Source organism: Lipotes vexillifer, unplaced genomic scaffold (genome assembly GCF_000442215.2).
Source record: "Lipotes vexillifer unplaced genomic scaffold, Lipotes_vexillifer_v1.1 scaffold1063, whole genome shotgun sequence".
Classification (NCBI taxonomy): domain Eukaryota; kingdom Metazoa; phylum Chordata; class Mammalia; order Artiodactyla; family Lipotidae; genus Lipotes; species Lipotes vexillifer.
In genome coordinates, this window is record NW_006799734.1 from 2,521,741 (window position 1) to 2,548,825 (window position 27,085).

A 27,085-nucleotide genomic window follows, 5' to 3' on the forward strand; every position below is an offset into this window, starting at 1 on the left:
TCCTGCTCTGTCTGACCTGCTGGAGCAGACCCCCCCCTCCCCCACCGACCATTTAACAGGAAGCATTGCCACCAGCGGCGGCCACGACAGACCCGGGGTCACCGGCCCTGTTCCACCTTGTGCTGAAACCAGAGGTTCAGCCAGGGGACCCCAGCCCCTGAAGGCCGGGGGTAGAGGCCATTCAAAGTCACCATCGTCACAGCACATGGAGGTCTGGACCCACACCGGCCGTGGGCGGCACAGGCCACACGTGGCTGTAGGGCACCTAGAATGTGGCGCGCGTGAATGAGGTGTGCTGTGAGCGCAGAACACACCAGATTCCCTGGACGTGATGAGGATAGTGTGAACTGGCTCGTCCACGCCTTGTGCTACGTACGTGCGGAAATGATGCTATTTTAGGCGTGTTGGGTTAAATAAACTGCATGTTGAATTAATTTCATCACCTTTGTGTTTTTAAACATGGCTGCTAGAACATGTAAAATGGCACACGTGACCTGCATCGTATTCCTGTCGGGCAGCGCTGGCCTTGATGGAGACCCCAGAGAATCAGGGATTGGTCAGCATGCAGGCCTGCAGGTGGCAGAGACGGGCGTGGCGGGTGGTGGTGGTGAGCAGCTTGGACACGGTACCACGGACCTGAGTCCCTTCCCGTCTTTCCTGTCTCCTGTGCACCAAACCTACGTATTTCAAGTGTATTCTCTTGCAAATAATCAAAAACTGCATCTGTTGGCTGTAAGGCTCTGTGAGTTTTGTCTTGTCATGCCTCCACTCCCCTATTTTCTAATCGACCTCCTGAGATCAAGTTCGTCACGAAACACGCTGTTCCTGAATGTCCCCCACCCCCAGTGTGGAGCCAGAACATCACTTTGTATGCAGAAGTGCTGGCACCTCAGTCACAGCTGCCCGTCCACCGGGGCCCCTCCCTGACTCGGCCACTACTGAACCCGTGTGTCCCCCGTCACGCGCAGGGCCTGCCCTCTCCACGGAGCCCTAGCCTGCTTTCCCCGCGTCCACCGGACCAGACCCGTGGCTCTGGACGCCCCCCTCCCTCCCTGCTGGGCCCCCATCCCGTCTGTAACTTCCTGGGGTTGGAGAGTCCCCGAGTCCCCGTCTTCCTTGTGGTCTGAGCCCAGTCCTGCCAGCTCTGTGCCTGTGGACCCGTGAAAGCATCCGTGTGTGCAGGGGCTGCTGGGCGCACTGAGGAGGGGGCTCGGGGGCGGGGCTGCCTGCTGGGGGTGCTGGGAGTGGGCGGAGCGCCGTCGGCCAGGAGAGCACCCCGACCCCAGGCGTCCCCTCGGTGGCTGGGGGAGGGACTGGGCCGCAGCGTCCGCGGGAGGCGGGTGCCGGGGGCGGCGCGAGGAGCCCAGCGACAGTCCCCCGCGTGACCGTGCCCTGTCCCCGCAGGTGGCCGTCATGACGCTGACACTCTTCCCCATCCGGCTGCTGCTCGCCGCCGTCATGATGCTGCTTGCCTGGCCCCTGGCGCTTGTGGCCTCGCTGGGATCCGCTGAGCAGGAACCAGAGCAACCCCTGGCCTTGTGGCGGAGGTGAGTGCACGTCTGTGGGGGCCCTGGGGGGTGTCGCAGGCCCACGCTCCCCCTGCCAGCATCCTGCCCTGAGGCTCCTTCCAGGGCCCCGCAAGCCGAGTGGCCGCTGTGTTGTGCCCTGAGCACAGGGGTCCCGCGCTTCCCTGTCCCCTGCCCTCGAGGCCACGTGTCAGCCTGCTGCCGCAGGTGTGGTCTCTGCTTCGTGTAGATGGACATGTGAATCCATCTTAAGTGAAGATCCAACAGGGGCCTCACAAAAGGACATGAAATCACAGCATTTTCTTGTGTATTTAAATACCTAAAGCTGTTCCTTAACTCAAACTACATGCCGTTTCTAGTGAAGGAAAACCTTGAGCTATGGGAAGGATTTTGGTGAGTATTTCCAGTGTGTTAGAAGACACCGTTCCCGTCGTAAAACCAAGTTGCTGGCCACCTCCTGTGTCTGCATCTCCGATCAACCCTAAGGGTCCTTGGACGGTTTATTCAGAACAGAAGTGTTCTTAGTTTAGCGCAGGGCCGGCGGTTGGCAAAAGGGCCCAGAGGCCAAACCCGGCTGCAGCCTGCTTTTGTGAATGAGGTTTTATTGGGGTGCAGCCCTGCCCATTCATTTGTACACCATCCAGGGCTGCTGTCCTGGAGGGCAGGGGTCATTGTGGCCAAGGCCACAGGCCCACAAAGCCTAAACTACCTGCTGCCCGGCCCGCAAGGTTTATGGACCAGCTCAGGCCCCTCCTTTCTCTCCCAGTGTCTGAGCTGCTGGAATGTTGATGCCCTGAGAGGTTGTGGAAACTGGCGCCCATCCTGGACCTTGGTTCCCCGCTGCCCACGTGCCGTGGTCAGAACAGCAGTTACATGCAGGGCAGAGATGGCCAGTTAAGGTTCAAGGGTTTTCTGAGCCTTTCATGAGCGTGGCGCCTGGGGACCCCTCACCCTCCGCGTGGTAATATTTCACGTCCTCAGACCATCCCCAGTTTCAAGTGAACCATGATCTCTCCCCCTCCCTAAAAGCCAGAAGGTAGACGTGGCTGTCTCCATGGGTGTGTCCCCAGCACGGAGCCTGGCCTGAGGGACAGGAAAGTCTCTCCCAAATGAATGAATGAATGGGTCAGTGAATGACTGAATGAAAGAGTGAATGAGTGAATAGACAGCTGGGTTTTCTAATCTCTTTGGAAATCGTGCTTTACCTTGAGGGTTTTTTTTTTTAATGTTTTAACTGTAAAATATGAATTTGGTATCAAATATATAATCAAGCAAAATAAATCCAGACCAAATAGGAATCAGAATTTCAGTTTTCACTTGGTTGAGAACCCAGAGCTAGAAAGCAGAGATTTTGTAGTTTTTTACAAATTACGAATGATTTGATCAGAAGTGTCTTAATTCCCTGTTCCCCCTACCCCGCTCTGTTCTGGGGCTGGGCTCCCCTACCTCCCCGCTGTCCTCTCCCACAAAGGAGGAAACCTTGCACAACCTCGGCGTCTGTCTTTTCAAAACAGGTGACTCTGGGCTGTTTCCGTTTCCCTGTTTTGACTCCCTGTAGCTTTTCTTGTCTGCAATAATGTACTTGGTCTCATCGGGTGATAAATGGGCCACAGCCAACTTTAGTTCCGACAGCCCGCTCGCTTCACAGACGCACCGTGTGTGTGTGTGTGTGTGTGTGTGTGTGTGTGTGTGTGCGCGCGCGCGTGTGTGTGTGTGATGTGCACACCTGATGTGCCCCACGTGGGGAGATGTGGGATTAAGGTTCACAAGAGCTCTGGGTGCTCAGGTACGCGGAGCCTGAGCATCGTCCTGAGTATATGTGTATATGGGCATGTCTGTGTGTATATGTGTGTATGTATATGCGTGTGTGTTTGTGTACGTGTGAGTGTGTGCATAAGTGTGTGTGCACATATGTGTGTGTTTATATGTGCACTGACATGTACCCCAGCTGCACATGCCACCCACATTGAATTCCCACCCCCTGCAGCCCACGGGGTCTCCAAACAGCAGTGTTTCTCGGGAACTCGGTGCACAGCCCTGGGCTCCATGGAAACAAGAACAAACACCCGGCCCCAAGCTCCTCAAAGGAAGCACAGTGACAGAAGATCCTGAGTTTGGGACACGGGGAGTTAGGAGGAAACAAGTTTAAAATAACAGGACTCAGAGGAGAGGACATCACGTCATCAGCTGTGGCGGTGGGTTGGTTCACGCCAGGCACAGCTGTGTGGTTTTGAGCAGATTTTTGTTTTTGATCAGGGAGGATTTTTGCTGAATATAAGTTAATGTCGGTCAGACCTTCCTAAAATAAAATCTTGGGTTTTCAATGAAAGGAGGAACGACACAATTTCGCATAAGACTCTGTGTTTCAAAACACAGAGTGTCGTAAAAACTATAGTATTTATCTTCTTATAGAACCCAACCAGGCAGGGCAGGAGACACTGCTGGCCGGTCCTGCAGGCCCTGGCCCTTGGCCGACTGAGGGTTCAGGGTTCAGGAGGGTCAACTCAGCCGTCACAACTGGGTACCACGGCGGGGCTCAGACAGCAGAATTCGTTTCTCACGGTTTTAGAGGCTGAAGTGGGAGGTCAGGGTCAGCAGCCAGGGCTCGTGGCGGGACCTCCTTCCACCTGCAGACGCCGCGTCCTCACAGGCGAGACCTCTTCCTCTCCTCTAAGGACACCGGTCCCCTGGATCAGAGTCCCACCCCGGGACCTCACTGGACCTTAGCTCCAGATACAGTCATGTTGGGGGGTCAGGGCTTCAGCATAGGAATGTGGGGTGACATGAGTCGGTCCATCGCAGAGGATGCCCTTTCCTGAGTGCCCCGTGTGGGGACGTCCATCCCTGGGTCATCTCCATGACGACTCTGAGTCGCCACGTGTACACTGGTGGCGTTTCTCACTTTCGTTGGAGTAACGCGAGTTGGTGGTTGCAGCAAAGTGGTGGGGAAGGGTGGGTGGCTGAGGGCAGGCCTGCAGTCCCTCCTCCCAGCGCCACGCAGACGCCCTCCACACGTGTGTGTGGCTTTTCTGCCGTTGCCTCTGTCACTCTGGGGAAGGAGCCATGAGCTCTGGGCCCGTCGGCGTCGGACCCCAACCCCGAGGGGCACCGGGCGGCCTGCGCATCTGCACACGCGGGGCCCCGGGGTGGGTGAAGGTGGTGGTCAGCATCACCACGTGCTTCTCTCTCTCGCACGGTTTCTCAGTCACCTGCACATCTGCCTGCTCTGTGAAATAAAATCTGAACTCTACAAGAGTTGTATTGTGTTTTCCGTTTCACAGAATTTCGGATTTTATTTTGCCTTGTTAACCAAGAGAATAACGAGCCCTGAGTGTAGCCTCAAAATTCTCCACCCCCAAAGTCCTGCGGCCACTGCCTGGGATTCATCCTCCTCCCAGAGGGTCCGGGGCCCTGACCGCTGCGTGGCGTGTGTTTCTCTTCTGCTGCACTCTCAGGCATGATCTGCATTTCCTGGACCTGTTTTCTTCATCTTCGTTCCAAGATTTTCTGGAGTATTGGGTTCTCAGAAGGAAGATGTACGGGAGGAACTCATTCGCATCTTGTGTCTGGAAATGTCTTTATTCTCTCCTCTGTGTTGGTGGGTAGTTTGACTGGGTATAGAATTGCAGGTTTCACGTCATGTGTCCCCAGAGCTTTGGAGATGCGCTGCCGACACCTGCAGCTTTGATGCTAGAAGCCCGTTTGTTCCTCTCTGGGAGGTTTTAAACTCTTCTCTTTGTCGCTGGAAATTTGAAAAATTCTCAAAGGAAATAATATGAGTCTTTTTCATAAAATTCATTCTGCTCAGCACCTTGAGATGGTGCTGAAGATCTGGGTCTTTCTTCAACTCTGAGAAACTATTTTCTTTATATCTTATAGTTCCGTCCTTTTCTTTTTCCTGCATGTTCTGGGAGGTCCCCTTCTCCGCGTTTTTGAGCCTTCTTAGGGAACTGGTATTTCTGCGTGAGACTTTTGATTTCCAAGAGTATTTTCTTTCTCTTGTCCTCTGGACCTTTTCAGAGCATCCCGGGCTCTTCCGGCACCGTAACGTCCTGATGCGTGTGGATTTTTACACGTCTCTTCTGATGCCTGCCCTCGGGTCTCCGCAGGGTCATACTCCTCTTATCCATCACGTAGCTGGTTTTGCCCACACGTCCAAGTCTGAGGTGTCCACCTGTGTGATGAACGACAGATGGAGTCGGGGTGCAGGTCCCTGCCCTTGAGCACGTAGATCTGTCTCCCAATTCCCTTCCCCTGGAGAAGCTCTGGCATCTCCGGTGTCACTGGCACCCTTGCCTTGGGGACCGTGGTGCTGGCCCTGCACTGGGCAGTGGCTGGGGCTCCGCTCTGAGGCTGGTACCCACACCCATAGGCATCTCTTCCCCACCGGCAGCCTGGGGGCAGAGTTCCTCCGAGACCTTAGAGAATTATCAGATTTGGTTTTTCCTGTCCCAGTACATCACTGTCACTGTTTGACCTTTGGGCCCGAGAGGTGGTGGGTGTGTCTCCGATGGAGGGGCTGAGATTCGACCCCCCTTTTCACCAGCTCTCCCCCTGGCCCTGCCTTCCTGGGACTGGCTGCGCTCCCACTGCAGCCTCCCCCGCAGTCTTGTTTCTTTCTCCTTGTGCATCAATTGACATCCACTGGCTTTTATTTTTGTAAATGACTTTATCGTGAAAAATAACATGCATGCAGAGAAGTGCATTTTAACATGTGAAATGCGCAGTAGAACATACGACTGGAAGTGCGTGCTCTGTTGTCACCTAGCTCTAGACGCAGCGCCCAGCCTGGCCCCCGCATTGCCTGGGTGACTGTGCAGGACCTGCCCGTGGTCGGAGGAGGTTGTTTCCAGGTGGCTCCTTGCAGGCGCGGTGAAGCTTCAGAGACCCGCTCAGATCTGTCGGGGCTCATCTTGGGAATTCTCTTGAGAGGGTTGTTAAGCCCCTTGGGAAATCAGTCCACTAAGGATTTAGGCTCCTGTGCTTCTATGCCGTGATTTTTACCCAATTTGATCACCCACGTAGCGCAGCAGCACAGCGAGACATGGGTCCTTCTGAAGATGGCCCTTCTCCCAAGGACTCGGGTGCGTGGCCTGCAGTCGCTTGCCCGCCGGCCCATCACTCACCGTGGTTTCAGTGACGTGAGCAGCGATCTGGTTTGTAGTATCAGAGATTCCTATGAAAGGGAATGTGCAGATTTAGATGCTTAAGTTCTCATATGTTTATAAAAGAATAAATAAGAAGCAAATTCATTTAATCTAGCCTGATTTTTACTCTGTTTTCCAAATTTATTGTCCATCTAATTGCATCCAGAAAAGGCTGGTTTCCGGAAGGTAACAGCTGCATCCCGGAGCCTGAGGCCACCTGTGGGAGGCGAGGGTGAGGTTTACCCAGCACGTCTCTGCTCCTGACCTCAGCTCTGCTGCCTCTCCACGTTTCAGTGTGCATTTTAGGTGCTGATGATTTCTTTTCATTTAAAACTTATATCCTTAGGATGCTGACAGATCACCCGACGTGTCTGTGTCTCTAGTTTTGTCCTGTGGGCCTCGCTTCTCACATGCTGCTGTCCCGTAACGGGGCTGAGAGGGCTTCCGTTTTCTTGGGTGAACGGATGCGACAGCTGTTCTACTGCCCATGTGCGCAGTCGGAGGGGAGAAAGCACAGCCTCCTTCCCTTCCCTCCTCGGACGTTTCAGTGACAGTGGCGGCAGGTCTCCTGGGATTGGCACAGTCCCCGATGGGGTGTGGGCAATGGGGCTGCGTCCCCCGCCAGGCCTGGGACTGACAGCTGTGCTTCTGTTGCAGGGTCGTGGACGTCCTGCTCAAGGCCATCATGCGCACCATGTGGTTTGCCGGCGGCTTCCACCGCGTGGCCGTGAAGGGGCGGCAGGCGCTGCCCGCCGAGGCCGCCATCCTCACCCTGGCACCGCACTCCTCCTACTTCGATGCCATCCCCGTCACCATGACGATGTCCTCCATCGTGATGAAGGCGGAGAGCAGGGACATCCCGATATGGGGAAGTGAGTGAGCCCCCGTCCTGCTGGGAGTGAACCCCCAGTGCCGGCCAGTCCAGGTCACGGTGACAGCACAGCCACGCCCACTCAGCTCATACCCACGTGAAATAGGCACCGGGCCTTGCATCCCTGTTTTCTTTGTTGTGATTTCTTCTGTGATACTGTTGTGATTTTCGTTTTTTATTAACGCGCAAGTGCCCTTGGCTATAAGGTGTTGCAGTGCTCCTTGAAGTTCTAACAAGAACGTGTCAGCCTCATCACACAGAAGCTCTAGAAGTTAGGGACAACTCAGTAACTGTCCCATTGGGTCAGTTTCTGTACCATAAATCCAGGTGGATGAGCATCCTGAGACCTCGTAACCCGTCACCAAAGCTGACTGAGGGCTTAAAATCACAGGAATGCGTCCTCTCCCAGCTCCGGGACCAGAAGCCTGCCATCAAGGTGCCCCAGGGCCCCGCTCCCCGCGGAGGCTCCAGGGGAGGCTCCTTCCTGCCCCTCCCATGCATTTACCCACCGCTTCAAATGTCTTGACCACAGAGCCGCCCGCGGCCTTTCAGCGAAGCAGGCATCGGGCCCTTGTTGTCCGGCCTCGGGGCTCGCGGGACAGAGACTGCGTTTCCCTTCTGTCCTCAGAAGCGTGCAGTTCTCAGGTGGGGTCCCCACGGACACGCGCAGTCGGGGACCCCTGCCGTCCTGGGTCCAGAGAGCCCTCCGGGTTCCGCGCCTTGGGCCTCGCGTCCGGCCAGGAATTGGGAAAAGCCTCCTCATCCGCTTTCTTCTCTTTGCCGTGTAGACAGAGTAGCTCTGACCGGTAAAACCCACCCCCCGCCAGGTGAGCCGGCCTCCTTCCCCCTCGCCCCCTGGGAAACGGCGCCGTGCTCGGCCAGGACGGCCGCTGGGCTCGCCTGTTTCCCTGCGCCCCATCCTTCTGGGTGATTACACCGAACCTCCCTTTCCTTCCCATGGTCATTTTTCAGCAGCATCAGGAGTAAGTGGTGAGGAAGGGATAAAAGGCTTCCCGTTCGGTGAAGAAGGGAAATGTTTCAGGACGTGGCAAAAACTACCACTGAGGCGCACTGAGATTTTGTGAGTGCCGTGGACCCAACGAGATAGAATTTTATTCTTTTTTTAAATGTTTTTTCTTTGCTTTTTGGAAGACCTCCAAGACGTAAAGGTCATGAAATATTACTCTCTACAAGTAACAGAAATGCTCAGAAAAGAAGCTCAGAGCTCATCTTGGTACCAGTGAGGTGTGGCCCTGGGGCAGAGCAGGTGGGGACGTGGCCTCACCGGCCCAGGAGGGTGACCGACTGCCACGGCCTCTGCCTGCCATCAGTTCAAAGTTCTCTAAGAAGTACCTTCCCGCCTTTACATCCTCGCCCGAGAGGACTAGCGTGCTGGGTGTCGCCATCAGCTTCGGCCAGGGAGCCCTGACCTCACACACGTGCTGGGGGCCGTGTGTGTGGTGCTGGAATGGGGTCTGTGTGAGTGTCCTGGCGCAGCCGTGACAAAGCAGCACAGACCACAGAGCTCAAAACTACAGAAATGCATATTCTCTCACTGTTCCAGGAGCCAGAAGTCCAAAATCAAGGTGTCGGCAGGTTGGTCCCAAGGGAGAGTCCATCCCAGGCCGCCCTCCGGTCTCCAGTGGTCCCGGCTCTCCTGGGCCTGCCCCGGCCACATCACCCCGTCCTTGCCTCTGTCATCACGTGGCGATCTCTCCCTCTCTCCTCCTTACGGGGACACCAGTCACTGATCAGGGCCCACCTCAGCGCAGTGTGACCTCATCTGAACTTGACTGCATCTGCAGAGACCCTGTTTCCAAACGAAGTCAGTCACAGGCACCTGGGCTAGGACGTCAGCCTGTCTCTCTGAGGGACACAGTTCAGCCCGCAGCGAGGCTGGTGGGGTCCGAGCCACGTGCCCCAGGCCCTTCTGGCTTTGGGGCCTCCCCACTTCACCGCCCCCAGCCCCGCACCAGTGACACGGGTGACCAAAGGCTCTCCACTCCCCGTGGGGTCAGCCCCATCTGTCTCTTTCTCCTGATTTGTCATCTGAGAACGCTTGGAGTTGTTACCGTTGGCCCCGCAGTTTGCAGGGCTTCTGGCCATCCTCTAAGTCCACTGAAGCTTCAGTGCCCCCGCCTCCCCGATCCCTCGTGGTCCGCACTGACGGGCTGCCTGCCCTCGGGGCACCTCTGGGGGGCTCACCTCTCACCGGGCCCTGTGGGCAGCCACCCCAACACGAGCACCGCCCCCCTCTCTTTCAGCTCTGATAAAGTACATCCGGCCAGTGTTCGTGTCCCGGATGGACCAGGATTCTCGCAGGAAGACGGTGGAAGTGATCAGGAGGCGGGCGCAGTCCAGCGGGAAGTGGCCGCAGGTGTGCAGCACAGCTTGCGTTCTCAGCAGTTATTCCAAAGGAGGCGACCTTAGGGATTGGAGGGGAAAGGGAAACACGAGGGCCGGAGCTTGCTTTCCCTGGAGGCTGGGTTCCTCGTGTTGCGTTTTATTTCCGATGAGGTGCAAATCCAAGAATGCGCCGACTATCGGGTGGTTTGGCCTCTGGCGTTTTAAAAATAAAAGAAATAGGGGGAAACAACTCTCACATGCATCTCAAGTTCCCGAATGGTCTTTTAAGTTCTGTGTCGGAAAGAGCCAGCTGCCCTGACCCTGGGGTCAGCATGGTCTCGTGTCTGAAGACTGTGTTAGGCTGCAAGGTGTACCCCATTGCTTCTGAAGGTTCCGGGCTTGTCTGGCATGTATCTGGTTCCCTCGGGGCATCGGGAAGGCTGCCCCGGGCCGGGGAGCAGGGGCCTCGGCCAGTGTTAGCTGTGGGTGCGTTTGACCGATGCTGTATATGTATAGTTTTTCTTTTCACTTGAGAAGCTGGAAATCCCACAGGACTCTCTGGGTTCTGGCTGCTCAGAAGACATTGAAGGCCTTGCTGTGGCACCCACGCCCGAGGACGGGCAGCCCTTTGGGGGCTGTGCTTCTGGGGTCTCCAGCTGCCATCCACACAAGAATAGGTTGAGCCCCTCCGCCATTCAGCTCACCTGCCTGACCCGCAGGCGTGCTGGGGCCGGTCCCACGCTGACTCGGTGCCCCTTGGAGATGATCTTTCTCCGGGGCTCGGGATTGCAAGCAGCCTCACGGGCTGCATTTTCCGCCACGCAGGGGAAAGTTAGCTTACGTTCTGTTGCTGGAAGTCAGGGGGAGCTGGAGTGATTGGAGGTTCTGGTGAGGAGGGCGTTACTTTGCCGCTGATGGTGTGGGCGTTTGCGCCCCTGGCCCGGCCCCAGCCTCTCCCCGACCCCACCCCAGGCCCCGTACTCAGCCACGGGCTCTCCATCCCTGCACCTTTGTCCCGCTTCGTGCTCGTGGCTGCCGGCTCCAGGCAGGGGGATCTCGTCCGCACAGCAGCTGCGGGTGGGCACTGAGGCCACCTGTTCACACGTCCCACCGCCCAAGAAGACACATGCTGTTTGCGTACCTGCGTTGCTTCCAGGTTTTAGTCAAACCAGCAGTTAGAAGGGAAATTAATGAAGGCTTCTATATACATCTTAACTTTTTCAACTGAGTATAATTAAAGTACCGAAATCACGTCAGGACTAGAGGAAATAGGTTGTGAAATTGGCCCCTGGGAACTGTCCCTTTGATGCTGATTTTTTCTTTTCCATTTCAAGATAATGATTTTCCCAGAAGGCACTTGTACCAACAGGACCTGCCTAATTACCTTCAAGCCTGGTAAGTAGTTTTCTTAATTCTTTCTTTTTTGCCTTGAGAAGGCGGGGGAGACCCTCACTCCCACCAAAGTGCCTCAGCCAGGAGATGCTCTTGTGCCTGTTTCCTGTGACCCTGGGGTTTTCTCTGAGCGTCCACGGCTGGCACAGATGTTGAGGAAACCTGCCCAGCACTGAATGACCGCTGACCGGGAAGGCCTGTCAGAGAAGCCCACTTTGTTCTGAGACCCACACGGGAAGTGTGGGCAGCGGACTTGCTGCCGTGGAAATAAGAGGCGTCCCTTTCTCCCTCTGCAGGTGCGTTTATCCCAGGAGTTCCCGTCCAGCCGGTGGTTTTGCGGTACCCAAACAAACTGGTGAGTGTGTTTTCCTGGCACGAATGTCCAGTGAATTTCCTGGGCCTGAGAATTGCCCGGTATCTCAGGACATTGTCTCCATCTACGCTGGCATTCTGCAACATTCCCCAGCACTAGCTCACAAGTCCCGCTTTCGTGGATCACAAAGCCCTGGCCCTTCCTCGAGCCTGACATGTAGGTGTGAGACCCCCGGGTCCTCAGTGGCTCTTGCCTCCCAGCTCGCACTCTGGGACATTTTAAAACTGAGAATATTTAGTTCCCAAAGGCTGGCAAGCAGGAGGTTAAGTGCCTCCATGGTCCCTCTGCCAGGTGCAGAAAGGTGATCTCGACGGACCCCAGCTCAGCTCGCAGGGTGGGGGGCCTGGACGAGGTTCTGGTGCCTCTGGGCACCCCTCCTGGGCCACCCTGCCTGTAACCCCCATGTGACATCTGTGGGCACCAGCCCTCCCTCTTCCGGGCCAGGGCCCTGTGGTCCAAGGTCAGTGCACTGACCCTGTGCCCATGGGTGTGGACAGGCCCAGTGTGTGAGTGCCAGTCAGAAGTGGCAGCCACATGGCCGGCAGACACAGCTGTTCTTACAGCTCTGAAGAGATGCGTTCGCTAGCCACTTTCTGAGAATGAGAATCCATCACCAGTGTGTAGGATTCTAGATTTTCCCCCTTTTAAGTTTGTTCCATCCGCGTATTGGAAGCACGGCACTGGGTTCTCTGGGGAACATTCAGCTCGGCTGTCGGGCAACGGTGACCCCTGCCTTGCACTCGTGGTCTATGTCACGTGCTCTTTGGCTGGTTGAGGTTTGAGCACAGACCTGCGTGGAGGGGGCTGGGCTGGGGACTGCGTGTGGGACGCCCCGTGGCAGGTGGGTTTCCAGGAGACATAAGGGTGCGGGTGGGTGTCAGGCCTGCGAGAGAAGGAAGCCCTGGTGGGTGACCGGTGTCAGGATAGAAGCGGGGCGTGTGTCACCCACGGCCCTCGCCTAGGTGGCTGAGGACGGAGGGCATCTGAAATGTCCCCGTGGGACCCCAGGCAGGCACGGGGTGGGGGCGATGCGGCCCTGCGGCTTTGTTCCGCGCTCCCTGCCCCCGCCCGGGGCTGACCGTTGGGGGCTCGTCTCTGACCGAGAGTCCAGGCGGGAACCCTGGGGGCTCAAGTGGGTGTGGAGCTGGAATGAGGCTGCCAACAGCATCACCTGGCTAGGTGGTGGTGATGGGCAGGGCGGGGCCTGCAGAGCACAGAGCAGGTCCGGGCACGGGCTGAAGTTGGCCCGGGCGCCCGGAGAAGGCGGAGGCAGAAGGGGGGCAGGACGGGGTCCTGGGCGGACGCTGGGATGGGCGACCCGGGGCCGTGGGAGGAGAGGTGAGCGGGTCCGGGGGCACCTGCGGTGGTGGGCGCCCCCTCCTCCCCTGGCCGCGAGGGGACGCGGCTGGTGGGGAAGACAGCGCCTCTGGGGTCCTGGAGGGCGAGGGCGGGGCGCGGCCGGCATGCCCGCGGGCAAGGAGGAGGGGCGGGGTACCCAGGGCTTCCTTCCTGACTCATCGCTTCTTTCCTGTCCCCAGGACACCATCACCTGGACGTGGCAAGGCCCCGGAGCGTAAGTCAGACCCCACCCTGTCTTGCTGGTCCCGTCCTCCCAGGAAAGCAGGCCCGAGCTCCAGTGACCACCGTGCTGCTTACTTTAGCAAAGGCAGAAACGGAGCGCAGGGCCACTGCTGCTGGGCGGCAGTTCGCTTCGGCCCAGGGAGGCTATAGCTGCGCGAGGCTGGCCTTCCCGCCCCTGGATCCCAGGGCTCGAGCCAATTGTCCTCGGCCCTGGCGGGAAGGTAACTGAGAGCTTCTGTTCCCGCCTGTGTCTGTCAGCTCGGCCCCGAGAGGAGCAGGGGAGCGTGGGGCCTCCTCCCGCGCGGCCGCTGGGGGCGCACGGGGGGTCCAGGCGCCGGCATGTGGGCTGGCGTTCGGAGGCGGAGGGCCGGGTGGTGAGGCCACGCAGAGCCCTCCGAGGCCCTGGCGCGTCCGAGTGGCGGGTGGCGGGGCGGGGCGGGGGTCCTTAGGGGACGAGGGCCCCCCAGGACTCCAGAAGCCAGGAAGAAAATTAAAGGAAATCTCGGACCTGGAAACTCAGGAAAATGGACTCGCCAGCCTTTGGTGAAATGCAGAGACTAAAGTACACCTGCAAAGGGAGAGCCCTTCGTCCTGCTTCTGATGCTTATGGAGCACCTTCTGTGGGCCACTGGGTCTTGGGTTCTCATGGGAGGAGGCAGTCAGTCAATGAACAAACAACTGAATCAACACTGGGAGAGCAGCGCTGGCCTTGCTGCCTTAACTTGGCAGGGCTGGGGGGGGGGGGGGGGGGGGGGGGGGGCGGCGCACTGCTGAGGCTGGAGGGCGGAGTGGGCGGGAAGCTGGGGAATGTCTGGGAAGGGGGTCCTTCAGGGTCCCGGTGGCCTGGGCTTGGCGCTGGCAGTGATGAGGTGGAAGTGGGCGGTGGACGGAGAGCTGAGGCCGGGCGTGGGGATGGCATGATGTAGGGCCTGGGACAGCCAGGAGGGGCCGGGGTCAGGTAGACGAGACCTCCTGAGCCGGAGGTCAGACAGGGCACAGCCAGGCGGGTGTGCGTGCGCTTAATAAGCTCAGTGGAGACTTCTGTTTAATCAAAGTAGCCGGATCACTCGGTGGTGTGTTTAAGGTTCGGATTTAGGCTGAGGAAGGCTCAGCATCCCCTCCGGAAGGACAGTTGCCTGCTCGGTGGTGCCCTCTGCAGGGGAGCGGGGTCTGGAGACTTTGCTCCAGAGCTAGAAGTGGTTTAACTGAAAGGAATTGAGAATCTTTTAACCAGTGCTGCGAAATCCATTCATTTTTAAGGTTGAAAATCCTGTGGCTCACGTTGTGTCAGTTTCACAATCAAGTGGAAATTGAGGTTTGTATAGATACAGTGTTACACAATGTTGTCCGGGAGTTTATACAGATGCCATGTTATACAATGTTATATTGTCTGTATTGTTATAATGTTATATTGCGGTCTCTATAGATACAGCTGTTACACAATGTTATTTTGATGTCTCTGTGCATATAATGTTATATGGATACAATGACATATAGAGGTCTCTGTAGATATAATATTATACAGTGTCGTGTTGGTATCTGTACAGATACAAAGTTATATGTCATCTGTCCTGCTTCGAACTTTTTCCATTTCTCATGGCTCCTTAAAGGTGCTTCCCAGGGGTTTTGCATCAGCTTTGTGTCTCTCGAGTGACTTTTTATCCATTCAGATAGGATTTTAAAAATCAACAGGAAACTAAGCCCATCATTCTTTCATTATGGTTAGCATAGCTTAAGGGCACGTAAGATTGGCATACCTGCAATTACTGATGCTTTCGGCTTATATTTTTACCCAGTACTGACACTGCTGATACCGTACTGCTAAACTTATCTTACTGTTATCCCGTTTAATCCTTGGTCAGACCAGGTAGACTGCCTCCCAGCATTCAGCCCATTTCTAAAGTCACAGTACCTGTCCTCTCTACTCAAATAAATATGGTCACATTCGTGCAGCCTGTAAATTTAATTGAGTGGATGAGGAATAGAGTTTATTTTCTTAAAAGGGCAATTAACCTGCCACTCCTACACCTGAAAATGAGAGATGAGTCTTACACAACTTAAAGCATCTCATTTGCTACCTTCTGATGAATACTGCAGAGTAATACTGAGTTTACAAATGAGCCCGGCTTTCAGCCAGGTTTTTCACTTCAGTAGAACATAAGCCACTTAATTATAAAGGACTGGGCTGAAAGGGCCATGGCCCGAGTCCAAGGGTGGCTGGCCTGCAACCCAGGATGTTTTATGTGTCTCGTTTGCTGGTGGCCGAGAGGCAGCAGCGGGGTGAGACTCCAAGGAAGATGCTCTATTTCAGACTGGTTTCTAATTTTAAGAGTTGGAAAGAAACTGTATGGCTTTGTGAAGTCACTCTAAATTCTTTCTTCTGTGTCACTCCTACAAGACGCCAGTGCTAATAAGAGGAACTGTTGCGACTTACAAAGTTTTTAAAAAGGTAGCAGTAAGTGAGAGACTAGAATTATACGGTGAGAACTGATAGGATTTGGGGATGTTCCTGTGTTCTTGAATATCCACACTAAAACAAAGGGGTCCGTGATGGTCTTTTTCCTTTTCTGCAATGGCGGGTTGGCACAGGCTGTGAGACGTACTTATTTAAAACACGCAGAGACACGCGTTCCTGGGACAGTTTATTATATTCTCCAAATGCAGCAGTTGTCAAAAAGCTAATAAGAGTCTTTCCTGTGGAAATAATTTGTCGTGTTACCCACAACACAAAACCGAGACTTTAGGAGTGCAAGCACCCGTGCGATTCTTTCGATTCCAAAGACGAAGCCCCTGTGTGAAGTCATAAGCACGACTCACGGGCTTCTGTGTCGGAGGAGTGGTGCTCCTGGTGAGGAAAGGTGGGTTGTGAGTTTACGCACGTGTGTGTCTGTGCACGCGTGTGCGTGCACGGGCGGCAGTGACAGCTCCAGAGACGATTCCAGTGGAGGGTGCTCTGACAGAGATCTTGATTTGTCCGGGAGCAGGTTGTCATCGTGGTGGTGGGGGGCCGAGGGCAGTGTCTGTGCTCATGCAGGTAACCGGCGTCTCTGTGTGCACAGTTCCTTCCCGTGTACACCCCCTCGGAGGACGAGAAGCAGGACCCCACTCTGTACGCCAGCAACGTGCGGCGCGTGATGGCAGAGTGAGTGCGCGCCCCTTCCGCGGCGGGGTGGCGGGGTCTGCGGGAAGCCCAGGTGCCCTTGGCCTCCCTGAGCGTTCGTTACCCAGTGTCCTTGTCCGCCAGTGTCGCGGCCTCGCTGTAAAACCAGTCAGCGGCGTCGGGGAGACGGTTGGAGCCAGCCTCGGCTGAGCACCGGCCAGCGTGTGCTTGGCTGCATGCTTTGTCTCCTGATTCTGTTGGAGGACATTTCTGCTTGTTCAGCATTCGGAAGATGGTTCATTGCCCCTTAATCCTGCACGTTGCAAACGTCCCCGTTAGCCAGCAGTCCCCATGGGGGCTGCGTCCGTGTGCGTCCCTTGGAGACAGGCAGCGGGGCCTGAGTTGGTGCGTCCTCGACACGTGCCATCTACCCAGACAGCGTTACTAAGGTTCTTACTCCGTCCCGCCGAGCTAAGTGTGGTATTTGTGCACTTGATCTCGCGCTGCTCGTACCGCAGTGTGTGTGTAGCTAGGAGTATTCTCACCTCCTATTTCCCTGCAGTCCCCGCTTGTTTCAGGCCCTGGCAGCCTCAGCCCAGACCCCGGGTGCCTTCACCCTTCCTCTCAGTCCCAGCCCCTCCCCCCCCCTCTTCTCCCAGGCAGGGGCTGCCTCTGATTTCGGCCACTGCAGTGCCTGGGGGGGTGCTCGGACGGTGTCACCTGTGGGGAGGTGCCCACAGCTGCCCTGGTGCGACTTAGTTTCTAAGGGAAAGTCCATCTCCTCACCACGGATGCGTCGCAGTGCCTGGAGGGGTGCTCGGACGGTGTCACCTGTGGGGAGGTGCCCACAGCTGCCCTGGTGCGACTTAGTTTCTAAGGGAAAGTCCATCTCCTCACCACGGATGCGTCGTCCCCGCTTTAGTGCATTCTGTGAGACACACTGAGCAAAATCAAGCGTTTAACCTCAGCACACGTGAATGAAACTCAGCCAGGCGTTCAGTCCGCCCAGGCGCCCTCAGAGTGTTAGGCGCTGGAAATGGAGTCCAGCAAAACGCGCCCGCTCCCCTCAGGCCCCCCTTCTCCGAATCCCACATGCGGACACAGAGCTGCCGGCACGCGGGAGATTCTCACCTCCCAGCTTTTGGGAAGTCAGGGCAGTGAGTGACACCCTTGATCAACCTCTAGATAAGAAAATAATATCCACAGAGTCACAGGCCTGACAGGTTAGGTGTAATTTTTTTGTTGTTTTTTTTTAGTTCGTGTTCAGACAAATTAACTATTAAATATTTTAAATATGTATCCTAAAGAAACTTTTATGGCGTCATATAATCTGTGTTAACAGAGACACGTCATGTTCAGTGGAAAAGGGCAGAAACCCATCGGGTCTCCCCTTGCCTCACAGCCAGAACCACAGGCGTGGGCCGTCACCTCTCTGGTCTTCAGTCACTCCGGGGCTGCACCTGGGAAGGGCCGGGGTCCTGACAAGCTTTGCAGGCGGCCCTGAGCCAGCCCCGTCCCCCTTCCTGTGGATAGCCCGGGAGCTCCTGGGGCACTTGTGGCGTCTGTCCCCACGCGACCAGGCCTACGTGCTCTTAAGGGGAATTTAGCAGCCTCGGGAAGAAGCCTTCAAAGTCGCTGTTTCCTTATTACCTGACTGCACACAGCGTTGCCATGGCAACAAGGAACTATAGCTATGCCCCAGTACCCGCCAGGGACTGGTTCCAGGACCCTCGGAGACCAAAACCCAAGGAGGCTCGAGTCCCTTATGTGAGACAGTCTAGTGCAGCCGCCCTCCGCGTCCTTGGATGTGGAACCGCGGATCCGGAGGGCCGACTGTCCCATCGAAATGAGTAAACGCCCTTTCAGTTTCGGAGCGGGCGTTGGGGGGCAGTTTTCTCTATGTGGTAGATTTCCTACCATGAACGTGCTTTCCATAATAGTCAGGAGAAGGCTATTTTTCTTAAAATCTGACGCCGCTCTTGGAATGACTGGGTTCTGACTCTCCCTCTCACTTCAGGGTGGCGCCAGCACAGATGGCAGCGGCCCCTGCTGCCTGCAAAGATGACTTGAGCTGAACTGAGCACCACTGCGGGCAGCGTCGTCCTCTTTAAGGCGCTAGATGCATGCTAGTTCCCTAGTGGGCGGAAACCACAGCGATACGAGGCTAACCACAAAGCTGGGGCAGCCCCAGGTTCCACGTAATTGAGATTTGGGGTCAGCTCTTCGGCCTTTATGTTTAGTGCTGACCGTGGTCTTTATTTTATTTATTTGTTTGTTTGTTTGTTTCTATTTTGGCCACACCTCGAGGCATGTAGGGTTGTTCCCCGACCAGGGATGGAACCCGGGCCGCTGCAGTGAAAGCGCCAAATCCTAACCACTAGGCCACCAAGGGACTCCCTGAACGTGGCCTTTAAACGTCACCTTTCCGCCCACCTCAGCGTCCAGCACACTCGCTCTGCTGCCCCGAGGGGGCGGCTGATGGCAGTGCCCTCCTCTCTCGCAGGGCCCTGGGCGTCTCCGTAACTGACTACACGTTTGAGGACTGCCAGCTGGCCCTGGCGGAAGGCCAGCTTCGTCTCCCCGCGGACACGTGCCTCCTAGAGTTTGCCAGACTGGTGAGGGGCCTGGGGTGAGTTCCCTGCTGCTTTCTCTCGAGCACCCAGTTGGAGGCAGTGCTCCTGTGGGCGCCTGTGACACCCACCAGGCCGCCGCAGGGTCTCCGCCTGGGCACTTGGTGACCGGGCTGGAGGTCACGGGTGGCGGGCAATATAGATAATTAATGGTGCTTTTTCTGAGGTTCGGGGTTTTGTTTTGTTTTGTTTTTTTCTCTTTTTTTCAAATACCCGCTTCATTCCACACAGAAGTAAGTGTCTAAAACCCCGAATGGTCGGCCCTGGCCGTCTCTTTATGGACGCCCCCCACCCCCCCACCGCCGTCCACCATCCCCTGAGGACCTGCCCAAGGGTGGGGCCCACACACCACAGGGGTGTCAGTGCTTGTGCAGACGCCCACACAGGGCACACTCGAGCCTTCGAGCTCCTGGAAGAGCCTCTCTTCTCGAGGACTGACTGCTGCTTGGTCTGTGAATCGTTTTAATGTTTTGTTGGGTCTTAATACATAACAGTAAATCTGCCATTTTCAGCATTTTGTAATTTTGTTGAAAGAAAATTTTCCCCTCATGTTTTGTTTAGGCTAAAACCAGAAAAACTCGAACGCGATCTGGACAGACATGCAGAAAGCGCCAGGCTGAAGCAGGGCGGGAGCTTGACTCTGCCCAAGTTCGCGGCGCAGCTGGAGGTCCCCGAGTCCCAGGCGCTGGAGGACCTGTTTGCTCTGTTTGATGAGGTAAGGCCTTGTTGCGGGGGCTTGGGGGCAGCTGTTTCCCTTGTGACAGAAATGTTCTTCAGACAATTTTGGAAGCAGAGAAGGGGAGACCAGCCCCTGTTGCCCATCCTGCCAGCCACCCAGTCTTTTGGGGTATTTTCTCCCCCAAAGATGCTGTCAAATGCGCGTAGAAATTTGGCTTTAAATCAGCGTTTGCTGATAAACACGCCTGTAGCTGGGGGTTTTTTTAAGCGGGTTGCCAAAAGGCCTGTGACGTCACACCCATGCTCGGGAGCGGGCAGGGCTGTCTCCTGAAAGCGTCTCTTCCCAGAGAGGCGGCGGGGAGATGGACATGCGGGAGTATGTGGTCGCCTTGTCCGTCGTCTGCCGGCCGTCGCAGACCCTGGACACCATCCAGCTGGCGTTCAAGGTAAGTGTGGCGTTTACGTGGCTTTTAAGTTGTGGGGTCGGTGAGACCTGGGTCACGTGAGGCCTGTGAGACCTTTTAGAGCCCCTTATGGCTTTGGGAAACTTACCGTCTGCCTGCTCTTCTCACATAAGCTTGTACTATAGCCGTTGTTTGTGAAGAGGCCCGCAAACCTTCTCTGCTTGACTTCTCCCTGGAACCCGAGCCCTCACTCACAAGAAGAGTGTGGGGAAGGGTCTTCCTGAGTCCTGGATGCCTGAGCAGGACCAGTGGGTTCTGTCTCCCACACGGCCTCCCCATCAGCGTGTTGACCAGAGGAAAGCAGGGCTTCGGGACTAAGGAGCCGCCTGCCCCGGCGTAGCCCAGAGCCAGGCCGTTCACCATGGGTGCAGTGAGTCTGGGAGACTAGGGAAGGCCCACGATGGGGCCCCGGCCCGCCCGCAGATCCACCTGGATGCCCTCGAGCGTGGCCTCACCTGGTCAGACCCCTAGGATGGAGCTGGGCTCACTTTGCCACCTAGAGACATTCTGTCTGTGTCTCACAGGTGCAATTCACATCAGCCAGACTCACGAAAACATGACGTATAGGTCAGGAAGCCGCGGTCACTCAGGGCCGGGAGAACGCCTTCTCTCCCTTGTGACCCCAGCAGACCCTCTCCATGGCGCACTGGGAGAGTCCCCCACGGTGCAGGGCGGCTTCTGCGGGCCAGGCCATGGGGGCTAATCAGACGGCGGCGGTCCTTGGTAGCGCCGTCTCAGAAAGCCTGTCCCCTCCTCCGGCCTTGGCGGGCACCTCCCAGGGCTGCCCTTGGGCTCATCGCCCCTGTGCTGGTGCTGCCTTGGCCACGCCCCGTCTGGTGGCCCTGCAGCAGCTTCTCTGACATCTCGCGGTGGACTCTGCTGCCACGACAGTGGCTGGCAGGGAGGTGGCCAGCTTGTTGCTCAGTGAAACAGCTGAGCATACGCATGAGCACCTTGTAGCAGCGCTACCAGGCCCCACCTGAGGGCAGGTGTGAGGGCTGCGGGGAGCCGCCTGGCACTGCTCCACGGCGACCTCCCCTGCGGTGACCACCCCTCACGGGCCCCCCCGGGAAGGCGGACGGCCCCGTGCCCGGGCATCCCCACGGCGGGGCCGGTGTGTCCTGCTCACGTGGACATCCCGCTGCGGGAAGCCCACCTCTAGGCAGGAGGGCAGAGTGAACGCTCCAAGAAGTCCAGGGGGTTGGGGAGCAGGTTGGTCAGGGGGCCCCCAGCGTGGGGGGGAGAGCCCGCAGACGGCGCAGCGGTGACGGCCCCCAGCTCTCCTGCAGCCCCTGGTCAGGCTGGTGGGGGAGGGCGGGGGCCGCTCCTCCCAAACTGGGGCAGCAGGAGGAGGACGTCAGGAATTCACGGCGCAGGATGGAATGCGGTCGTGTGCTGGTCTCAGCCCGTCGGTAGCCAGGGTTGCGGCTGGACCGGCCCCTGGGGCTCTCAGTGTGACTGCAGTACGCCCTCGGCGACAGCCATCAGGGAGCTTGGGAAAGACGGTCTGTTACTCACAGGTCCCGGAGGGCACACGGCGCGCCCTGGGGGCAGCGAGGTCACAGGTCACGGGGCGAGAGTGTGGGTCTGGGGCTCTGCCTTTGTCAGGGTTGAGGGTAGGGGCCTAGGGCTTTGGGGGTTCACTTTTTCTTGGCGAATTTAAAGCGTAAGGGTGGGAATTAGGGCACGGGAGAGGAGAAGCAGGGTCCCTGAGGTGGTCAGTTATGTGGGCCGCCCAGGGCCCTCTCAAAGGGGGGGTCTCACGGCGGCGGGGCGGCCTGGCTCCTTTCCTGGCGGTTTCACTGGTCACCATGACTCACAGCTGCACTGTGTTCATTCAGGTGCGCATCCGTGAAGTGGGCACCTCGCAGCCAAAGGCTGAACGCCGGGTCCTCACGTTGCAGTGTATATACCACCCTTTCTTGGTGGATTTAAAACACAAGAGCAGGGCTTCCCGGGTGGCGCAGTGGTTGAGGGTCCGCCTGCCGATGCGGGGGACGCGGGTTCGTGCCCCGGTCCGGCTGGGCCCGTGAGCCGTGGCCGCTGAGCCTGCGCGTCCGGAGCCTGTGCTCCGCAACGGGAGAGGCCGCAGCAGTGAGGGGCCCGCGTACCGCAAAAAAAAGAAAAACCCACAGGAGCCGGGAGCCTTCAGCTCCCGGCCGCCAGCTGCCCGAGGTGCTCAGGGCTCCCGAGGGCTCGGTCGTGCTGCTGAGTTCCGGCCATGCTGACCCTGTGGTATCTGGGCCAGCCGGAGAGCTGGGAACGCCACAGAGGAGAAGCCGCCGCCCTGGACAGTCGGGGCTGGCAAGGCCACGGGGTGACGCCTGCCCCTGCCTTGCAGATGTACGGGTCGCAGGAGGATGGCAGCATAGACGAGCACGCCCTGGCCGGCATCCTCAAGACCGCGCTGGGAGTGGCTGAACTGGCCGTGACCGACCTCTTCCGGGCGATCGACCAAGAAGCGAAGGGCAGGATCACGTTCGGTGAGTGGCTGGGAGCCGCGGAGGACGCCCCCAGTGCGAGGTGGGGGAGGCACTGCCCCCTGCACTCTCGCCAGGCTCTCCTGAAACCTGGCAGGGCTGGGGTGGGCGCTTCCAAGCTCGCTCCTGCAGGCCATTAACAGAAGCACGTTCCCAGCCCAGCTGTAAAGTAGGCGCCATCCCCGGGGCTGCGGCCGGGCTGAGGTCAGGGTCCCCGGTGGGGGGAGGGACTCCGTGCCCGGCCCGTCAGGACCGATTTCTGGGGCATCTCCTCTCCCGGGGTTTTGGCTGCGTCACCTGTCGCCACACAACGCGGGACAGCCGAGATCCTCGGGAACTGGGACCGGAACCCGCCTGGGGACCGAGGCCGGGGGTGTGGGGGCAGCAGGAGCCCCAGAAGGCGGCCCGCTCAGCGCGCCGGCCCGCGTACACATCTGAGGATGAGCCCATAATCTCCCCAAAGTAAGAGGAGACGTTTGCTCAGGAAAGGTCATTGTGCACGTCGTGTTTGGATGTGCTTTTAATCGCATCCAAATGTCAGGCAGGTGCCGCAGCGTGTTGGTCCGGGTGTGCGCGCGTGTCTGCGCTAAAGGGGGCCGCGCCTCCCGGGGAGCGGGTGCTACTGCCGAGGCTCGGAGCCCTGACCGACTACAGACTCCCCGTGGAGGGGGCTCCGCTCCCCGCGGGAGCACGCGTTTCCCTGCCGCCGCTGGAGCTTGCAGTGCCCTGGGACCCGGGCCTCTGAGCATCACCGAGCCCCCAGGGTGCCCCAGCGCGAGCCCGAGGGCGCTCCCCACCCCGACGCCGGGACCCAGGGCCACCGGGGGACACACAGCCGCGCAGGCCCCACGATGGCTCGGGGTGACTCTCTGTGCACCTGGTGTCCCCAGGGCCTAGCTGTGTCCATCGAGGCTCCTGCCTCGGGGGTACGAGGCCGCTGCCAGGATGCTGAGCACGCAGAATACATCCCTGACTTGACCCTTTAGTTTCCCCAGAGCAGGAGTAGCCGAAAGGACGTGAGAGCCACCCTGGTCTTCACGGGGAATGGGGTACACAGAAAACTGAGGTGCGGTGCCTCTCGTGGCCTCCCGAGGGTCCATGTAGATGCCATGACGCCCCCAGGGTGCGAGTGGGGCGCCAGGGAGAGACCCCAGACTCTAGACCTTTGCCCCCGCAGGCCGGCAACCAAGGTGCCTTTGTCTTTCCAGCCGACTTCGAGAGGTTTGCCGAAGCGTACCCCGACTTCGCGGAGGAATACCTATACCCCGAGCAGACGCACTCCCAGAGCTGCGCACAGACGCCCCCGGCTCCCACCCCCAACGGCTTCTGCGCCGACTTCAGCCCCGAAAACTCGGCCGCTGGGACGGAGCCTTTTCATAAGAAGCTGGACTAGGACGTAAGGTTCCGGAGAGACGAGGCCTCTCCGCAGCCGCCGCCCTGTTTGCTGTGACAGCATCCGGGCTCCACGCTCCCACACGCGCTGTCCCTTTCCTGCCCTCGGGCCCGAGTCCTAGCGCAGCGCGGGCCCGAGGCCGTGGCCGTGCGTGCCCTGACGGGCGGGCGCGGTGAGCTCATGGGGGCGGCTCCTGGGGCTCCCTTCCAGGCGGCACTCAGGGGCCGGCCCGGGCGTTGCTCTCTTTTCACCTCGAGCCTCCCGTTTTGTTTCCATCCTCTCCCACCGTCCCTGCTGGTCCGTTCCAGGCTGCGCAGGCCGTCGGCTGCCACACGCGCCTGAAAGCGGGACGTGTCACCCGCTTTTCGATTCCGGCACAAAGTCTCTGCCGACCTCGGTGGAATCGGTGGGCAGAACCGCCATCTGATTTTTCGACGTTTCTATATTTGCAGGAGCTCATGAGTATTTTATAAAGTTCATTTAGATACTCCAGGAAACACTCAGCATTTTTTTACGAAAAGAGAATTGCTTTTCTATTTCATCTTCCTTGGAGGGTCAGGGGATGCTTATTTATAGGCCCTTTTCCTGACAGACCCTGAGGCTGTCTGGGGCTGTGAGCTATAACTCTCCCTCCGGCCTCTCTCGATCAGGGAACTCCTCGCCACTGAGGCACCCGGCCCGGAACCACTGTTTTGTCTCCTCGGTCCTTTACAAGCCCCCCCCTTTTTATACCAGCTTTTGGGGTTTCTGTTTCCGTGCGACATGATCCACTTCACCAAAGTGTCAGCTCCGATCAGAGCATTGAATGTCGGGGAGATGAGGTGGGCCGGGGTGTAAATGCGGGGAGGCGTTCCTGTCTCCCGGGCCGGGTGCCCCGGGGCCTGGTGACACTCTGGAAGGCCCCGCCTGTGCTGACTGTCCCCCCATTCGCACCAGGGTTCTCGGGGCATCTGGAGACGGATGAGCCTCGGGGAAGGAGGGGGTGGAAAGCAGTGGCAACGGGCAGATGGGGTGCCCGGGAGGCCCGGGGGGCTCCAGTCCCTCTCTGTGTCCGGAGGCGTCAGTGGGGAGCAGCGCCACCGGGCTCGGGGAGGGGCTCCAGGTGCTGTCTTCACTCTCATGAAACCACCTTGATTCATCTCCTTGTGACATAACTAGAAACCTGTCCTCAAAGCACAATGACAACCACACACTGAGTCTGTTCCCTGAAGCAAAGCCTCTGGGTCTGTTTGGGAAATTTTTTTTGAGTTTCTAATTTCTCTTGGGGGCATCTCCATAGGAAGTGACCACCAGAGCCAGAGTACAGGGAAAATGTTTACTAACTTCCTGAGGCTTGGAGATGCGCGTGTCTACGGTTAGACGTCAGAAAAAGGAAACACCCTTAACTTCCGTTCATTCCGAAGCCCCTACCTGCCCCGCGCAGGGTGCGGGGTGACTGACATCATTCCAGGGCGCTCGCCCGTCAGGCACAGAGCTTCCCGCACTGCCTTGGTAGCGAATAGGACTGATTTCATGATCGTGGGATGCGTGGAGTTTCATTTTCAGAAGAGAGAAACCCACACCTGGCAATGAAGGAGGTGAACGAGCCGAGATGTTCGGAGGAAGGGCCTGGGCCCTGCGTCTGTGGATGAAGGGTTTTTGAATGAAATGCCGCTGTGCGTTTTCAGGAAAAAATCTCTGATGAACAGACATTGAATGGATGTTTGTTCCTCCTGATAACTCTTCTCTTTCATAGCGACTTAGGGTCGCGGGCATCCAGAACTGTGAACGTACAGAGCTCGGGACTGAAGCCCCTCGTGTGGGACCAGGAGCCGCAGGGGCGCCCGCCGCCTGCAGAGGCCCTGCCGGGCGCGAGGGGGTGGGACGGGTGCCTCCCAACAAACTCGGGGTTTTCAATGGAACGAATAAAACGCAAAGTCTTACGTACTTGCGGAGGTATTTGTTATGTGCGTTTGTTTTCAACCGAAAGACAGCAGCAGACGTGACGCAGGCTGTGACAGGAGAACCAGAGCCGCTGAGATTTCTTAGTGCTTTTCTAGGACGTTGGGGCAGCATCGTAATTGAACTTCTGTAGAAAAAGATTTCCTGGATGGCAAAGGGAGGGTCGGAGGTTTCGCTCGCACGCAGACAGCGGCTGACGTCTCACAGGACTCAACCTCGTAGGCTGTTTGCCGACCTGCTGAGTTGGTTTTGCTATAATTTCTTCTACGTACGCTTTGTCGAGCGGAGAGAGATGGGAATCTTGAATTCATCCCATTAAATCAGTGACGGATTTAGAAATAGAAGTGAAAGAGCTGACGTACCGCAGTCCCGAAAACTAGAGGAGAAAACTGAGGGTGTGTAGCCAGCGGCTTCCGGATGCAGTGACACTTAGCATCGTGTTCACGTCGTAAGCCAGGGAAGCCGGCGAGGGAGCCCGTGGTCTGACCCCATCGGGGCGGCGGCGGACGAAATGCACCAGAATGACGCTCATGCACCAACAGGGGTAGGCATTGGCCCTTCCTGACATAACAGATGGGTGTTGCCTTTGAAATTGGTTAAAGTTTGCTCAGTCTTTAAGTAAAAAAAAGAGGGCCAGAGCAAGCCAGGGTCTGGACATTTCACATTCAGAGCTGGACACAGCTTCCCAGTCGAAGGAAGGGGACAAGCAGCCTCTGGGAGCTGGGGGGGTGGGCCCAGCGCCCCAGAGGGGGCAGGTGTTAAGGAGTGGTGGGAGCTCAAGGTGTTCCTGGTGGCGATTCCTACAGAAGCAGAAGGTTCACCTCTGCACAACCCCCTGCCCCCATTTGCTGATCCGGCCGGAAGCCTTCCAGCCAGTGGGACAGTGGCAGACCCCGGCCCCCTCCTGGGGCAGAGCGCCGCACGTGGGGATGCTGCCGAGAGCAGCAGGCGGCCGGTGGCCAGGACAGCCCATCCCCCCCAGCCACGCAGGGCCCATCCTCGCTCCTTCCCGCGAGGGAGTGACACACGTGATGTAATGGTCACTTCTGCAAACGCAGAGGCTCCGCCTCCTCCCAGAAAGTAAGATCCCGGGAACCCTCGCGTCCATCCCGGTGCTGTTCACTCTTCTGGCGCTGGCAGACACCCCTCGATGCTCCGTCGCA

At 57.7% G+C, this 27,085-nt stretch overlaps 1 protein-coding gene across 1 annotated transcript in view; it reads left to right on the top strand.

Annotated features, from left to right (window-relative positions):
• Positions 1–24,020, top strand: part of LPCAT1 (lysophosphatidylcholine acyltransferase 1) — a 39,674-nt gene extending 15,654 nt beyond the window's left edge. Inside the window, exons 2-14 of the mRNA XM_007471906.1 lie at positions 1,405–1,547; positions 7,331–7,545; positions 9,809–9,921; positions 11,225–11,285; positions 11,579–11,637; positions 13,194–13,228; positions 14,497–14,551; positions 16,296–16,378; positions 18,840–18,965; positions 19,528–19,681; positions 19,992–20,090; positions 22,450–22,591; positions 23,797–24,020. Of these exons, the coding sequence (XP_007471968.1) occupies positions 1,414–1,547; positions 7,331–7,545; positions 9,809–9,921; positions 11,225–11,285; positions 11,579–11,637; positions 13,194–13,228; positions 14,497–14,551; positions 16,296–16,378; positions 18,840–18,965; positions 19,528–19,681; positions 19,992–20,090; positions 22,450–22,591; positions 23,797–23,981 (1,461 nt within the window). The 5' untranslated portion in view covers positions 1,405–1,413 and the 3' untranslated portion in view covers positions 23,982–24,020. The remainder of the gene's footprint in view (positions 1–1,404; positions 1,548–7,330; positions 7,546–9,808; positions 9,922–11,224; positions 11,286–11,578; positions 11,638–13,193; positions 13,229–14,496; positions 14,552–16,295; positions 16,379–18,839; positions 18,966–19,527; positions 19,682–19,991; positions 20,091–22,449; positions 22,592–23,796) is intronic.
• Positions 24,021–27,085: the final 3,065 nt, after the last annotated feature.